General features: G+C 52.3%; 1 protein-coding gene across 1 annotated transcript in view; it reads left to right on the forward strand.

Moving 5' to 3' along the window:
• Window positions 1–17,263, forward strand: part of DNAH17 (dynein axonemal heavy chain 17) — a 219,450-nt gene that overhangs the window by 48,934 nt on the left and 153,253 nt on the right. Inside the window, 8 exon segments of the mRNA XM_030922525.1 lie at window positions 9,853–10,223; window positions 11,981–12,174; window positions 13,068–13,260; window positions 13,476–13,575; window positions 13,820–13,905; window positions 14,145–14,270; window positions 14,989–15,141; window positions 15,266–15,352. Of these exon segments, the coding sequence (XP_030778385.1) occupies window positions 9,879–10,223; window positions 11,981–12,174; window positions 13,068–13,260; window positions 13,476–13,575; window positions 13,820–13,905; window positions 14,145–14,270; window positions 14,989–15,141; window positions 15,266–15,352 (1,284 nt within the window). The 5' untranslated portion in view covers window positions 9,853–9,878.

Consider the following 17,263-nt stretch of genomic DNA (forward strand, 5'->3'; position numbering starts at 1 on the left):
GAGACGATAGGGAATGATACTGAAGCTGGGCTCTCAGGGCTGAGTAGGAGCTGGTGGGTTGGGTGTATGTGCACATGTGAGTGTGCATGCGTGTGTGGGTGTACGTGTGTGTGTGCGCACAGGACCCTTGGCCAGGCAGGAGGACCTTATAGTGAGCAGGTGTCTTGGAGGACCTGAAAGAGACAGACGTGACTATAGCAGGAGCCGGGATCGCACCCCGGGAGAGTGGACAAAGCAGGGATCAAATCTTACAGGGCCCATGGAGGGCGTTTGAATCGTATCCTAGAAGCAATAGTTCATGGGTTTTAAGCAAGGTCTTGACATTGAGAGTTGCCATTTTCTTTTTTTTAATTAAAATGTTTTATCTTTTGAGACAGAGTCTCTGTTGCCCAGACTGGGGTCCAGTGGCACAATCTCGGCCCACTGCGACCTCCGCCTCCTGGGTTCAAGCCATTCTTCTGCCTCAGACTCCCGAGAAGCTGGGACTACAGACGCCCGCCACCACACATGGCTAATTTTTGTATTTTTGTTTAGTAGAGACGGAGTTTCACCATGTTGGCCAGGCTGGTCTTGAACTCCTGGCCTCAAGTGACCCACCTGCCTTGGCCTCCCAAAGTGCTGGAATTACAGGTGTGAGATGTGGTGCCTGGCCTGAGAGATGGCCTTTTTAAAGATGGCCGTTTAAAGATGCTGGAGAATGGGCTACCTGGGGACAAAAGAAGGTGTTAAGAAAGGAATGAGGGTATACATAGGCCTAGAGAGGGTGAGAGTGGCTTAGACCAGGAGCATTAGCCATGGAGGGAGGTGGACAGAGCTCAGAGATATTAAGGAGGTAAGACTGAATGGTGCCACAGTGAGGGCCAGGGTCCTCTGGGTGTCTGAGCAGCTGTGGGTCACTCACGGAGCCAGGGAACCTGAAAGACCAGGAGTATGGGGATGGCAGGATTGGAGGGGCATGGGCAGAGGTCAATTTTGTACATGTCAAGTTTTGAGGGTCCCATGAGGATTCCAAGGAGTTGCCTGGAGCTCTGAGGATGAACCTATGCCCGTGTGTGGAGATTGGCTGTGGACAGTCCTTCCATGGACACTTTGTCCATTTAGTAACACAACTCTCCAAGTCTAGGGTGGACAGCTGGACGCCAGCCTTAGTCCATTGTGCATTGCTATAAAGGAATATCTAAGACTGGGTGATTTATAAAGAAAAGAGGTTTATTATTTGGCTCACCGTTCTGCAGGCTGTACAAGCATGGCACTGGCATCTGCTCAAATTCTGGGAGGCTTCAGGAAGCTTCCAATCGTGGTGGAAGATAAAGGGGGAGCCGGAGTATCACATGGTAAGAGAAGGACTGAGAGGGTGAGGAGGGAGTTCCAGGATCTTTTTTTTTAATTATTATTTTTCGATGGAGTCTCACTCTGTCACCCAGGCTGGAGTGCAGTGGCATGATTTTGACTCACTGCAACCTCTGCCTCCTAGATTCCAGTGATTCTCATGTCTCAGCCTCCCTAGCAGCTGGGACTACAGGCATGTGTCACCACGCCCGGCTAATTTTTGTATTTTTAGCAGTGATGTAGTTTCACCATGTTGGCCAGGCTGGTCTTGGAACTCTTGGCCTCAAGCAATCCACCCATCTCGACCTCCCAACATGCTGGGATTACAGGCATGAGCCACCACTCCCAGCCACAGTTCCAAGCTCCTTTAAACAACTGGATCTCACATGAACTCACAGAGCAAGAAGGCACTCATTACTGCATGGAGGGTACCAAAGCATTCATGAGGGATCTGCCTCCATGACCCAACACCTCACACTAGGCCCCACCTCCAACATTGGGGATCACATTTCAACATGAGATTTGGATGGGACAAGCATCCAAACCATATCACAAAGACTACATTTCCCAGCCTCCTGTGCAGTGAGGTGTGGCCATGTGACCTGGTGTGGCCAATATGCGGTGAACTGACGAGCCATGAGCAGCCTCTGTTAAGCCATTCAGGATACATCACCTCCCTCAGTTCAGTTCTTCTGGCTTCCCCCGGCTGGTGCAGTGGGCAGGGAGGAAGCCACATGGGAGTGGTGGTGTGGTGAGAAAGAAGTGGGAAAGTAGAAATAGATGTTCCAGGCTTTTTTTTTTTTTTTTTTTTTTTTTTTTTGAGACAGAGTCTTGCCCAGGCTCAAATGCAGTGGCGTGATCTCGGCTCACTGCAACCTCCACCTCCCAGGTTCTGCCTCAGCCTCAGCCTCCCAAGTAGCTGGGACTACAGGCACATGTCACCATGCCTGGCTAATTTTTTGTATTTTTAGTAGAGATGGGGTTTCACCCTATTGGCCAGACTGGTCTCGAACTCCTGACCTCGTGATCCACCTGCCTTGACCTCCCAAAGTGCTGGGATTACAGGCGTGAGCCACAGCGCCTGGCCAGGCCATTCTTTAGAGAAATGTGTCAGTGAAGAGGCCTAGAGATGGAGAGGGCAAAGAGCTTGAGCAGGATGGCTTTTTCCAAGATGGTAGTGACTTGAGCTGTTTGAAAGATGTTAGAAGAGGTTGGAGACAGGCGAGGAAAGGATTGGACTGCTTGTGCTTCGTATCATATACGTGTATCAGTGCCCTCCAGGGAAACAGAACCAACAGGCAAGAACGAGGGAGAGCAGTTTCATGAGGACTGGCTCACGTGATTATGAAAGCTGAGAAGTCCCACTCTGCTGTCTGCAAACTGGAGACCCAGGAAAGCCCACAGTGTAGTTTAGTCCAAGTCTGAAGGCCTGAGAGGCAGGGGCGCCGATGGTGTCCACAGCAGCCCAAGGGCAAGAGAAGGTGAGATGAGACGTCCCAGCTCAAAAAGCAGGCAGGCGGGAGCAGAGGGGTTGGATTTCTTTTAACTTTTGGTTCTATTCAAGACTTGGAAGGATTAGGGGATGCCTGACCACTGGGGAGGGCAATCTACCAAGTTCACCATCAAATGCCAGGCTCATCCAGAACCCCCCTCACAGACACACTCAGAATTAATGCTTAATTTGGGCACCATGGCCCACTCCAGCTGACATAAAACGAACCATGTGCTGGCACAGACTGGGAGGCTTAAAGAACACAGATTCATGTTTTCACAGTTCTTGAGGCTGGAAGTCGGAGATCAGGGACCAGCATGGTTGGGTTCTGGTGAGGACCCTCACCTGGGTTGTAGACTCTGACTTCTTGCTGTTCCTCAAAGGGTGGAGAGAGAGTTTTTTTTGTTTGTTTGTTTTTGTTTTTTTTTTTGAGACGGAGTTTGGCTCTGTGGCCCAAGCTGGAGTGCAATGGCGCGATCTCAGCTCACTGTAACCTCTGCCTCCTGGGTTCAAGTGATTCTCCTGCCTCAGCCTCCCCAGTAGCTGGGATTACAGGCACCCACCACCACGCCCAACTGATTTTTTTGTATTTTTAGTAGAGACGGGGTTTCACCATGGTGGTCAGGCTGGTCTCAAACTCCCGACATCAGGTGATCCACCTGCCTCAGCCTCCCAAAGTGCTGGGATTGCAGGCGTGAGCCACCACGCCCGGCTATTCTCTTTCTCTTCTTAAAGTCCTATTGGATTATAACCCCACTCTTATGACCTCATTTGACTTTAGCTCCTAAAGACCCCATCTTAGATACGGCCATGTTGGGGGTTAAGGCTTCAGCATACGGATGCTACCCTATGGAAAAAGGACCTTTGCAGATGTGATTAAGAATCTTGAGATGAGGAGGTAATCCTGGATTATGTGGGGGGAACCTAAGTGCCCTCCCAGGGGTCTGTGTAAGAGAGAGGCGGAGGGAGATTTCTCCCACGCACGCAGAGCCTGCGACAGGACAGAGACAGTGGCGGGAGGGATCCAGCCACAGGCTGGGAATGCCAACGACTGCTTTCTGGCGGCCACCAAAAGCTGGAAGAGGCCAGGAAGGCTCCCAGAACTGCGGAGGGAGCACAGCCCTGCTCCACACCTTGATTCAGACCTCAGCCCCTGGGAGAGAGAACTTTCTGTTGCCTTAGCTGCCTAAGGTTGTGGTGCTTTGTTAAAGCAGCCACAAGAAACTGCGACAGTATCTAAGCGGAACATAGAGGAGAACCATGTAAGTACTTAAGCTGGAGAGGCTGACTGTGTTGCAGGCGACAGGAGAGCTGAGGAGCCCAGCGGGACTGGGAGGTGACCCAGAGATCAGCAGCAGGAAGCTGCTACCTCTCCAGGGGGAAGGAGGTGACATCCCAGGGTCTAGGGCAGGGCCACCGGCAGAAGCTAAAGAAGCTTGGAGCTCCTGTGCCATCCAGGAGGCTCATGAAGTACAGAACCTGCCACCGGGTGATCGCTCAGAAAACGGTAGCCAGGACTCCTCTTAGGCCAATGTGGGCGTGAGCTGGCCAGCCCTCCTGTGCAATAAGCACCGTGTGTTTCTGGAACCAGAAATGCCCTTCTTGCCCCTAACGCCCCATGGATCGGGGATACTCATCCTCAGACCTGTGGCTAAGGAAGCCGACATCTCCAGAGGGGCCTGCGTTACTGGTTCAAGTGACAGCTGGAATTCGGGGAGGCTTCCTGAATCCTCCCCATGTCTGGGAGCTCTGGGGTGATATGCAGAACTGAAGTGATGGTTTAGTGACACTGGTTTTGCTCCTGGATGTTGGTGCGGGACAGTGCCAACTTCTGTAGGGGACACACCCTAAGACTGTACCAAGTCTGTTCCATTCATTCCCCTTCCCTGGTAGCTTCTGGAGAGCCCAGCGGTGGCCTTCCTATCCTCACGTGGCAGGGATGCTGCTGGGCACCCTGCTGCCAACGTGGCTGCCCTCAGCCCACCAGGGACAGGACCCTGCCAACCCTCCCATGTCCCTCTGAGCTGGGACAGAGGTCTTCCTTCACCTCCACTTTTTGTTTATTACAAATAATGCTGCTGTGAACACGAGTGTGTTTTGATTTCTCCCTGATGTACCCCTAGGAGGGGTAGCTAATTGGTAGCCCCATGTTTAACCTGTTGAGGAACCGTCACACTTTTCCAAAGTGGCTGCAGTGTTTACACTGCACCCGCCATGGATGAGGGCGCCAGTTCCTCCACATCCTTGCCTGTGCCTGGTTTTTTGTTTTGTTTTTTTGTCTTCTCAATTTTGTCCATTCTAGTGGGAATGAATTGGGGGCGTTTCGTGTGGTAAAATACACATAGCCTCACATTTACCATTTTAAGTGTACGGTTCAGTGGCACTGAGTACGCTTAACATTGTTGTAAAAACACCACCACCACCCATCTCCAGAACTTCTTCCCTATCCCAAACTGAAACTCTGACCCTGTTACCAGAAGGGGGTCCAGATCCAGACCCTAAGAGAGGGTTCTTGGATCTCGTGCAAGAAAGAATCCAGGGCGAGTCCACAGAGTAAAGTAAAACAAGTTTATTAGGAAAGTAAAGGAATGAAAAAATGGCAGAGCAGCCTGAGGGCCGCTGCTTGTCCCTTTTTGTGGTTTTTTTTCCTGAGGATATGCTAAACAAGGGGTGGATTATTCATGCCTCCCCTTTTTAGACCATCTGGGGTAACTTCCTGACGTTGTCGTGGCATTTGTAAACTGGTACGGTGCCGGTGGGAATGTAGCAGTGAGAATGACCATAGGTCACTCTCATCACCATCTGGGTTTTAGTGGGTTTTGGCCGCTGCTTTACCGCCATCTGTTTTATCAGCAAGGTCTTTACGACCTGTATGTTGTGCTGACCTCCTGTCTCACCCTGTGACTAAGAATGCCTTAACCTCCTGGGAATGCAGCCCAGTGGGTCTCAGCCTCATTTTACCCAGACCCTGTTCAAAATGGAGTGGCTCTGGTTCAAATGCCTCTAACAGCCCCATTAAAAAATAAATTCCTATTATCCTTCCCTAGCCCTTGGCAACCTCCATTCTATTTAATGCATTTGACTACTCTAGGAACCTCACTGAAGTTCATTTTACTTTGATTTGCGTTTTCCTAATGGCTAAAGATATTAAGTTGCTTTCCATGTGCATATTGGTCATTTGTGTATCATTCTTGAAGAAATACCTTTATCCTTTACTCCTCTTAAAATTAGGTTGTTTTATTGTATTTTGACAAGTCCCTTGTCAGATATGATTTGCAAATATTTTCTCCCGTTCTGTGGCTCGTCTTTTCTCTTTTTGGAGTGCCTTTCAAAGCTCAAAAGTTTTTAGTTTTGATGAAGTTAAACTTTTTTCCTTTGGTCACTTATGCTTTTGGTGTCATATATAAGACATCATTGCCTTATCTGAGGTCAGATTGACTCCTGTGTTTTCTTGTAAGAGTTTTATAGTTTTAGCTCTTACATTTGGCTGTTGCATTCTGTTAATCTATGCTGAGTTAATTCGTGTAAATGGTGTGAGGTAAGGGCTCAGCTTTGTTCTTCCGCATGTGGATCTTCTGCTGTTCAAATACCATTTGTTGAAAAGGTGATTCTTTTCCCGTTGAATTGTCTTGGCACCTTTGCGAACTCAGTTGTCCACAAATGTATGCATTTATTTCTGGAACCTCTATTCTAGTGATCTCTGTCTATTGTTATGCTGGTAGCAGTGTCTTGGTCACTGTAGCTTTATAGTGAGTTTTGAAATCAGGAAGTGTGAGTCCTCAAACTTTGTTCTTCTTCGAAGTTGTTTTGACTGTTTTTGTTCCCTCACACTTCCCTAGAAAATCGAGGGTCATTTCTACAAAAAAGGCAGCTGAGAGTTTGATAGGGATTGTGTTGAATCTGTAGATCAACTTGAGAATTGTCAATCTTATAACCCATGAACACAGCATGTCTCCACTGATTTAGGTCATCTTTATTTTGATGATGTTTTGCAGTTTCCAGTGTACAAGTCCTAACACTTCTTTTAAAAGTTTATTCCTAAGTATTTTGTTGTTTTTGATGCTATTGTAAACGAAATTGTTTTGATGCTATTGTAAATGGGAATTGTTTTAATGCTATTGTAAATGGGAATTGTTTTCTAAATTTCATCATCAGATTGTTTCTAATATAATTATAGAGAAATATAATTAATTTTCGAATATTTTGTATACTGCAAACTTGCTGAACTCCTTTATTAGCTCCACAATTTTATGGATTTCTTAGGATTTTCTACATACAAGATCACCTCATTGTGAACAGAGATAATGTCTTCCTTTCCACTTTGGGAGGATTGCTTGAGGCCAGGAGTTTGAGACCAGCCTGGGCAACAGAGACCTCATCTCTATAAAAAGTACAAAAATTAGCCACGTGTGGTGGTGTGCATCTTCTCGGGAGGCTGAGGTGGGGGGATCACATAAGCCCAGGAGTTTGAGGCTGCAGTGAGCTATGGTCGTACCACTGCACTCCAGCCTGGGTGACAGAGCATGACCCTGTTCCCCTCCAACCTTCCCTCAAAATGATGATCTAAGAGCCTTTCCACTGTGGGGTGACGGTTGGTTCCTCATTTGCTGCGTGATCATTGGTTACTTGGGTCCCAAGGGGAAGGTTCTAGAAGCCCCAGGTACCCTGAGGAGACTTCCAGAAGTTCTGTGGCAGTTGAAGCCCCTCGAGGGAAGGGAGCCATTTTCTTTCCTGGTTTGGGAAAGAGTTGCTGTTCAGTTTGTGGGAGAAGCTGTTTGCCTTAAGCTGGTGAGCAGCCTTCAACCATGCCGGGGGGTCGGAAGCCAAGCTGGAGGGAGCAGGGAGGCCTTCAGAGGATGGAGGTGGGACCCAGGCCCTGGCAGACGGCAGACCCTCCACTTACCCTGGAAGTGGCTCTGCTTGCCACCGGGAGCGGTCATGGCTCTGGGCCCCCGGGGCTGGCTGCCCCCTACCAGCCTGGCCTCTTCCAGGGCTCCAGACTCTTCCCTGCTCCTGGGAAAGCCTTGCCTCAGCCCCCTGGCTTCTCCTGGAAGCCTCTAGGCCCAGCTTCCTCCTGTGGAGTCCTGAGGGCCTGGGGCAGGGGCCACCTCCCAGAGAAGCCGTCTCTGCCCCTCCAGAAGCATGGCGTGGGACAACCCTATTGTTAATTGGGACCTCCTGGCCTTCACCCTGGGAAACGGCTGGGTGGGAGCCTGAGATGAGACTGCCTGATCGTGCGAGAGACTTGCGGGGTGTAGGGGCCCCTCAGCCCACACACATCATGGGTTGGGAGGCAGCCCACCCCATGCCGTTCTTAGAAGAAAAGATGATTTTGTGAAAGCCCAAATCCACCACATCAGTAAAACCAGAGGACGTTTCCCTCCAGTCGAGTCGCCTGACCAGCTTGGCAAGGCTTCCAATCAGGAACCTTCCAGGACTCGGGCTCCCCTGAGTTCCTGATCCCTGTAGGAAGTGAGGACGTGATGTCTCCCCGGGTCTCGGAGATCCGGATGGAGATTAACGCAGCAGCGTGCTGTAAGCCCTGTGGGAACCTGGTGAACGAGTCATCTCCATAAATGCCACGCGGTGCTCCTCTTACTTGCCTGGTGGTGTCCCCTTTTCCTTTCACAGATATGCCTGAATCGGGCAGCTTTGCTCATGGACCGCCATGTTTCTGCCACTTGCTGGCCAAATATTCCCCAAGTCCTCTCACAGAGATGTTTGGTGCCCTGAAGAACTCCCAGACCATTTGAATGGCATGCTGCCCACTACTGCTTCCCATCGTAGAGTTGTTTTGCCGATATATAGCGGCCAGGGTGAAATACAACCTCTTCCATAGCGTCACTGTCTTTTGGGGAACTGGAGGCTGTTACAAACTTAAAAGCAATAGCTTGGGTCAAACCAAAAGGCAGAATTTGTGAGTGCTTCCAACGTCATCTGTCCACGCGGATGCTTTTCAGCAGCTGCTAGGTCTGGAGCAGGCCAGCCCCAGCCCACGGACCCCCAGAGCAGCTGAGTACACCAGGGTTCCCCCAGAAATTCAGGAGCTCCATACCTCCCAGACTGATGAAAACACTGCATCAGGCGACTCTTTGCATTCACCCCTGCCCTTGGAGAACTCGCCTCCAAGGCCCCCACCCCAGGCCTCTTGCCAGAGCCTGTCTTTATTTGAAACTTTGATATTTTGTTCATCATAAATTTGTTTGCACTCATTTTGATTTTTAAAAATATTGACACGCCTTTTCTCTTGATAACTGAGTGTTTGGGTGTGCCTTTAAATTCTGTGCCTACAGTGAGTACCTCACTTGCCTAACCTTTGGGACTTCAGGGTGTTCTTCAAGGGGATCCCTTCCCTCCAACTTTCTAGTTAACCCTGCCCCTGAGCATCTGAGAAGCTTGTGAGGGGTCTGTCAGGAATCTGCAGCTTGATTCCTTTGGGGGCTCACGCTGGGGGCTGGAGGGAGAAGCGGGGTGGAGAGCAGGGTAAAAGTTAAGGTGTACCACGGCTGAGGCTAAGACGGAGCACCGAGTCTCACTGCCTGCACGTGGGGTCTGCTTCCTTCTTGCATTTTCCACATACTCTGGGGCTGCGACGTCTTTTATTGCTTTGCCGGGACATTTCAACCTGACCCTCTAGCTTCTCATTTTGCCTTTTCCTATCCCATCCCCTTCATACTGTCTGGCAGTGATCATTTCCTTTTCTCTTTTTTTCCAATGTTCATCTCTCTTTCCCATCCTCTGAACTTTATGGTCACAGGAACGTAAGCACACACCACTTTGGGGCAGCCTCGCTCCTGGGAGACCCCCCCATGGTGGGGCCGGGGCAGGTGCCAGCACCAGCTAAAGCACACAGACAGCACCCCTCCCCATCGCTCCCCACCCCAATCCATCCACAACTAAAAACTGCACACTGATGACCAACTCTTTTGTTCCTGCTCTGGTAGAACAGACATTTCCTGCGGTCCCAGGGATGGGTGGGAAATTAGGGAGCCTGGGAGACAGTTCACACCTGCTTCTTGCACCCTTAACAGATACCACTGTGTAAGGAAAGGCCAAGATGACAATGACCCCGGACGTCAGACTAGAGTATCTGGAGGAAGTTGCCTCCATCGTCCTAAAGTTCAAGCCGGACAAGTGGAGCAAACTGATGGGCGCTGAGGAGAACGTGGCCCTGTTCACAGAGTTCTTTGAAAAGCCTGACGTCCGGGTGCTGGTGCTGACACTCAATGCAGCCGGCATGATCGTACCCTGCCTGGGCTTCCCCGAGTCCCTCAAGTCCAAAGGGGTTTACTTTATCAAGACAAAGCCCGATAACATCAACAAGGACAACTACAAGGCCCGGCTCCTTTACGGTGACATCAGCCCCACGCCCGTGGACCAGCTGATCTCAGTGGTGGAGGAGGTGAGCACATCCAGGCTGGCGTCGGGGGTCTAGAGCACGGCTGACTTCTCGGGAGTGGCCTTGAGTCCTGCTGCTCAGCCTGTGGTCCCTGGGCCAGTAGCAGCCGCAGAGCTGGGGAGGGATTGGAAATGCAGGTGCTTGGGCCCCGTCCACCCTGACCTGCTCAGACAGACCTGCTTGCTTTTGGTTTTTTAATCTTTTTTTTGAGACAGGGTCTCACTCTGCTGCCTAGGCTGGTGTGCCATGGTGGGAGCACAGCTTACTGCAGCCTCAACCTCCTAAGTTCAACCAGTCCTCCAGCCTCAGCCTCCCAGACTGGGACCACAGGCATACACCACCATGCCTGGCTAATTTTTGTAGTTTTTGGTAGCGATGAGGTCTCACCAAAAAATAGCCTGTTGCCCAAACTGCTCTCAGACTCCTGGGCTCAAGCGATCCTCCTGCCTCAGCCTCCCAAACTGTTGGGATTACAGGCATGAGCCACCATGCCCAGACACAGACCTGCTGTCTGACAAGACCTCCAGGTGGTGCTCGTGCCCTTGAAATCTGAGAAGCCCCATGCATCCCCTTGTTCTTTCCGGACAGCACTGGGACTGCCGTGCTGTGCCGGGTGCAGTTGCTGCCCATGGCCTGGGAAGGCATGGACTAAGTACCGGCAGATAGGTTTCCCCAATTTTGAGACTTTGAGTTACAAAAGGGGAGAAAATGGAGTGTCACGTTATGTGTCCCTCTGCTGTCACCCTTGGCAGGTACTGTGTCGGTCGGAGGAGGGACACAGTTTGGGGAGTCGGACCTCCAGAATGTGGGAGTATCTTAGCCTTCCTGGTCATCACCCTTCTCATCTGTAGCACAGGGGCCTGTGTGCTCGGCTTGCGCACCAGACACTCTCACAGTTCTGGAGGCTGAAGGTTGAAGATGAAGGTGTCGGCTGGGTTGGTTTTCCCCAAGGCCTCTCTCCTTGACTTGCAGATGGCCATCTTCTCCCTGTGTCCTCATGTGGTCAACCTTCTGTGCGTGTCTAATCTCCCCTCCTCGTAAGGACACCCGTCAGACTAGGGCCCACCCTAGTAACCTCATTTTAACTACTCACCTCTTTATTTATGTATTTATTTATTTATTTATTGAGACGGAGTTTTTGCTCTGTTGCCCGGTCTGGAGTACAATGGCGCAATCTTGGCTCACTGCAAGCTCCGCCTCCTGGGTTCAAATGATTCTCCTGCCTCAGCCTCCCAAGTAGCTGGGATCACAGGCATGTGTCACCATGCCCGGCTACTTCTTGTATTTTTAGTAGAGATGAGGTTTCACCATGCTGGCCAGGCTGGTCTCAAACTCTTGACCTTAGGTAATCCACCCACCTCAGCCTCCCAAAATGCTAAGATTATAGGCATGAGCCACTGCCCCCAGCCCTTACTCACCTCTTTAAAGAACCTATCTCCAAATAGTCACATTTTGAGGTGCTGGGAGTCAGGGCTTCAGCAGATGGATTTGGAGGACACAGTTTGACCCACCACAGTCCTCCTAGGCCTTTAGCAAAGAGTGTGTGCCAGGGGTGCAAGAATTTGGGAATGGCTTTGGCACCACCAGGACAGGGCAGCTGGTATAAACTCCATGACCGGTCCCACCTCCTTCTGGAAGAAGGCCCAGTTTTCCCAGGGCTCCAGACGCCGGGTCTTTGGAATTCCCCTGGGGACCCAGCTCTGCAGTTGCCGAGCTGGTGAAGGCACAGGAGGTGGAACCACAGAAGTGTTTCCTTTTAGGTCCTCTATTCTCTGTTAAACCAACGCGAGAACACGGCTGGATGGCCCCAGGTGGTCTCAGAAGACATCGTGAAGCAGGTCCACAGGCTGAAGAACGAAATGTTTGTGATGAGTGGCAAGATCAAAGGCAAAACCCTGCTGCCCATCCCAGAGCACCTGGGCAACCTGGACGGCACGCTGGAGTCCATGGAGAGGTGTGTGGGCCCAGCTGCTTCCAGCCACCACTGGGTGGGCAAGTGGCGTGTGCTTGACACTCCCACACCTGTTGTTTCCCTGCAGAGTGGCTTCAAGTGTTAAATCCAAGGAAAAGCAGGGCAAGGTGGTGCATTAGGTGGTGCTGAGACTGAGGAAGATGGAACCAGGGCAGGGAGGGAGCAGGCTCTGCAGCCCCTGGGGCTTTGGCACCTGTATCCACCACCCCACCCAGGTCATACATGTGTGCTGGTCCAGTCACCACCGGGCATGCAGAAGGTGTCCCACCTGTTAGCATGGCCGGGAAACAGGAGGCACAGCTTTAAGATGCGGGACAGGGTCAGTGAGTGGGAGTGGGAGGGACTCTCAGCAGGTACATGCAAGTCTGCGTAGGGGCTGTGGTGCCCCAGAGGACCTGGGAAGCCCAAGGGACTCCAAGGTGTCCCCTCAGATCTGCGTTGCCACAATTTGCAACCTCCCCGGATATGTGAGACCCTCGTGACAATTGGTTCCATGCTTGCCTCACGTGGGCAAGTCCTCCACTGATCATTCACAAAGCCTCAAGCAGCATGCCCGGTGGTGGCGCCAGAGGAGCCATCTTGAATAGGGTTTAAATAGGGTTTACTTAATTATCTCCCTCTTCCTTGGAGGTGAGCGCCTCCAGGCACTGGCAACTCTGACCACACCCGTTATTTCCCTGGGGTCTCTTCCTAGCTGGGAGTCTTGGGAACTTCTTTAGCCTCCCCAAGGTGGCTGGAGGCACCAGGGACATGAGACCAGACAGTGCTGCTGCTGGTGGTTTGGGATTGGTGGGCAGAAGGCTTCAGGGGAGAGCTTGGGGGGGACCCATGTGTGTGTCATCATGAAAGCAACGCCCCAACCTTCTGTCGGGTAGGATCCCCTCTTCGCTGGACAACTCGCTCCTGCACGCCATGGAGACCATCATCATCGACTGGTCCCACCAGATCCGGGATGTGCTGAGCAAAGACTCAGCCCAGGCGCTGCTGGACGGGCTGCACCCCCTGCCCCGAGTGGAGTTTGAGTTCTGGGATGCCCGGCTGCTGAACCTCAAGTGCATCCATGAGCAGGTACGGCCTCCTCTGTCCTGTGAGGCTACAGCATTGTCCCAGCTGGGTGACCTGGCTAGCTCTCAGCCTCCCAGTGCCTACCTCCCAGGAGTCCTGACCTGAGGGCTCTGCTGACCTGTGGAAATTCTGCAGCCCCAGCCAGCCACAAGGTCAGGTTGGCCTCACTGTAGGGTCTTCCAGGTCAATGAAAGGTGGATCTTCTCTCCCCTTCTCAGCTAAACAGACCCAAAGTGAACAAGATTGTTGAGATCCTAGAGAAAGCCAAAAGCTGCTACTGGCCAGCCCTGCAAAACGTTTACACCAACGTCACGGAAGGTGAGCCTGTGACTGCGCCATGAGTTCCGCACGAAGCTGTCCGTGCCTCCTGGGAGGGCTGGGTCAGGCCTGTCGCCAACCCTAGGACGTTGGCCTCCCTCTGCAAGCAGCTTTCTCACCCCCCTCCACTTGAGAGAGGCCCCGTTTCCTGAAGGAGCAGGTCTCGGCACAGGGAGCCGCATCCGCGTCGTTTCTGAGCAATTTCCGCTCCTTACCGGTGGGAGCTTGTTCTTGTTCTGTGCAGGGCTGAAGGAAGCCAACGACATTGTGCTCTATTTGAAGCCTCTACGGATACTGCTGGAGGAGATGGAGCAAGCCGACTTCACGATGGTGTGCTGGCAAGGGAGAGCTGACTTTGGTGGGGAGGGTCTTGTTTCTTCAAGGCATGTGGGGCCGTGGGGTTCTTGGCTGTCATCAGATGTGTGGGCCTAGGGAGTTGCCTCTCCCCTTCTCCTTGGGGACCCTCTCCTGGATGCCCAGTGACAGCCATGGGAAGGGGAGGGCTGGGACGCTGGGATAAGGTGCAGAGGCCGGTCCCCTCCAGCGTGCCTGGGCCCATCTCCCCCCAGCTCCCCACCTTTATCGCCAAGGTGCTGGACACCATCTGCTTTATCTGGGCCACCTCTGAGTACTATAACACACCTGTCAGGATCATCGTCATCCTGCAGGAGTTCTGCAACCAAATCATCGAGATGGTAACTCTCCCCTGGCCCCCCGGGTCCGCTTCCTCCGCTCCTGGCTGGGGCCCTTTCCCGGTTCACCGTTTTCCTGCTGCCCGTGTTCCCCAGCAGTTTGAGCGCAGGCCAAGATGTCGGCACAAGCCTTTTCAGGCCCCGAGCCGAGATGGAGCCCTCCTCGAGGCTACCTAAGTTTTTCTAGGGAGAGCACTGAGGGAGAAGAAAGGGAAGATGGGGACAGAGCAGGAGGTCTGCCCCGAGAGTCTCAGCACCCCGAGACCCGTCCAGTGCTTTGTGGGTCTCTCTAACCCCACGTCGAGCCACCTTCTGTCTCCCTTAGCAGAGACTTTCTTTCCTTCCTCCCATTCATAAGCACCCACTAGCCAGCCACAGTGTTTAAGTTGAAGGGCTGTATCCCCTGGGCCACCTCTGTGTATTAAAACCGTGCTGTGACCCCATCTTCACGACCAGAAGGGCACTGGGGTCCCCTGTCCCTGGAGGGCCTGTCATCATCTGCGACCCCCGTCCATGATGCTGTAGCCTTGGCAAAGGAGGAGGGGCTGAGGAGGGGAAGGCAGCTCGGTCCCATAAAAATGGCCCAGCAGTGGGCGGCTGGGAGGGGTTACTTCGGACATCCACACATTAGAACAGATCGCAGCTCCGGCAGGCGGCGTGCCTGGACGTCACCCCGAATGGCTTGTCAGAGCTTTCAATGTCTGTCTGCTCTCTTGCCCAGACACGGACCTTCCTGAGCCCGGAAGAGGTGCTGAAGGGTCTGCAGGGCGAAATCGAGGAAGTCCTGAGCGGCGTCTCCCTGGCCGTGCACGTGCTGAAGGAGCTCTACCAGACGTACGACTTCTGCTGCACGAACATGAAGCTTTTCTTTAAGGTAGCCCTTCCGTGCAGGGCGAGGGCCAGGGCGAGACACGAGCAAGTTCGTATGGGCCCCAACATTTGAGAAAGTGGGGACATTTGAAGCAAACGCCGCCTCGTCTCTCTTTCTCTCCTCTAAGGACAAAGAGCCCGTGCCTTGGGAGTTCCCTTCTTCTCTTGCCTTTTCCAGGATGAATTCCTTCTCCCACCGCATCCAGACCATTGAGGTAAAAACAGAACTGGGTGCATCTTGACCTCCACTTCCCAGACTGCTCCTACCCTAGGACGCCCGCAGCGTCCATCCCTACCCCCCTGGACAATAACTCCCCAGGCAGAAAATAAGTCAGGCCCAAACATCTGTTATGGGGAAACCAAGGCTTTGCAGCAGCCTCCACCATGCCCAGAGCTGTTAGCCAAGAGTAAAAATGACCCACTTTGGGTGCTTCTCCCCTTATCTCGTGCCTTCTGTCATGAGCAGGTTACTGATAAGTTTAAACCACTGCGTTCAGGACACCTGGGGGCCAACAGCAGTCACTTAGTGTGGAACTCGATTATTACAAATGGAGACTTAAGGAAGGCCCCGGTGTAAGCACCATGTGGATACAGAGGACACACAGCAGACAAAACCTTAAAAATGGTGCATGGCCCAGCCCGGTGACTCACACCTGTAATCCCAGAACTCTGGTGGGCCGAGGAGGGAGGATGACTTGAGCTCAGAACTTTGAGGCTGCAGTGAGCCAGGATCGCGCCGCTGCACTCCAGCCTGGGTGCCAAAGTGAGACCCTGTTTCAAAAAAAAAAGCTTCTCTGGGGGCTCTGGAGAGAAGAGATGAGAGGGATCAAGACAGGGTAGGGCAAGAAAGTTTTGCCTTTTGTATCTTCTGCATGGTGTAATTTTTCAAAACTTTGTGCACATATAACTGTATAACTCACATCCTTAAAAAAAGAGGAAAATCATCCTGGAACCGTAAGGCATTGACTTTAGAGTGGACACCATTGTCAGCAGCTTGGGAGAGGCTCGTCCAGTTCTCATCTACACCTCCTGGCGGACAGGGGAGGGAGGCCTGCTCAGGAGTTCAAAATTGCAGTCAGAGTGTGGACTCATGCCTGAAATCTCGCAGACTGAGAACGTGGAGGGTTGCAGTCACTTCTGGACAAGGAGCTGTGATTCCCACATGACAGATTCCTGAATCAGAAGGAAGATTCTGGGCAGGAGGGGACTTGGGAGGTGGAAGAAATGGCTTTGCTGTCCACCCCCTGACAACAGGCCATGTCAGCCTCGTCTGTATCCTCCGTGTCGGGTGGAAAAGCCAAGAGCTCCTGACCCTCAGTGCCTGTGCTTCTCCTTGGGGTGGTGATGGTGTTGGTGGTGTGTGGTCTGATGCTTCTGGACCTGGGAGAATGGCACCCACCTCAGCACCAGTTTAGGGGAGTGATGTCAAGTTCACAGGAAGATTTCCAGTCTAAACTCTGCCTGCACTGTGCCTGGTACGTGCAGGGGCACAGAAGACCGTCCATGGAGCCTTGGAGACCTCGTTTGGGAAACGAGAACCACACACACAGAACCAGCTAATGGGATGGGCCTGAACGTGACTAAAGTAAATGCCAGCCATGCAGACGGGAGACCAGGCCTCTGGAAAGGAATGCATTGCTATGGGGCAAATAATGCTAGCGGGCAAAATAGGGAGCACTTCAGGGAGAGAGGGGGCATGAGCCACGCCTGTGAGGAAGCAGAATTTCTACACATGTGTCCAGGCATCCCAGCCACTTTCCTCTTGGATCACCTTCAGGACATGGCGCTCTGCATAGGATGGTCTTCCAGGTAGTAGCGAATTTAAAGCTTAGCAAGAGCGTAGAAATCTTCACCATTCCAACCACTTCCCACAGCAGAGAAAACGGAGGTCCCAGCAGAGAGTGATTTATTTAGAGATGCGGTTTGGCCAGTCTAGGGTCAGGACAGGATCCCAAACTTGACCCTCTCCAGCTCCTCGTCATTCACACCTCATAGGTAATTCAGAGCCCTTCCTTCCATCCCCTCTTTCTGCAGGCAATGGAACGTCTGCTTAAAGAACAGCACGGACACAGAGGGTGTCCTCCCACCCCCACGGTGGTGTCTCCTGGGGACAGTTTGCTCTCCAG

Source organism: Rhinopithecus roxellana, chromosome 19, assembly GCF_007565055.1.
Source record: "Rhinopithecus roxellana isolate Shanxi Qingling chromosome 19, ASM756505v1, whole genome shotgun sequence".
Taxonomy (NCBI): Eukaryota; Metazoa; Chordata; class Mammalia; order Primates; family Cercopithecidae; genus Rhinopithecus; species Rhinopithecus roxellana.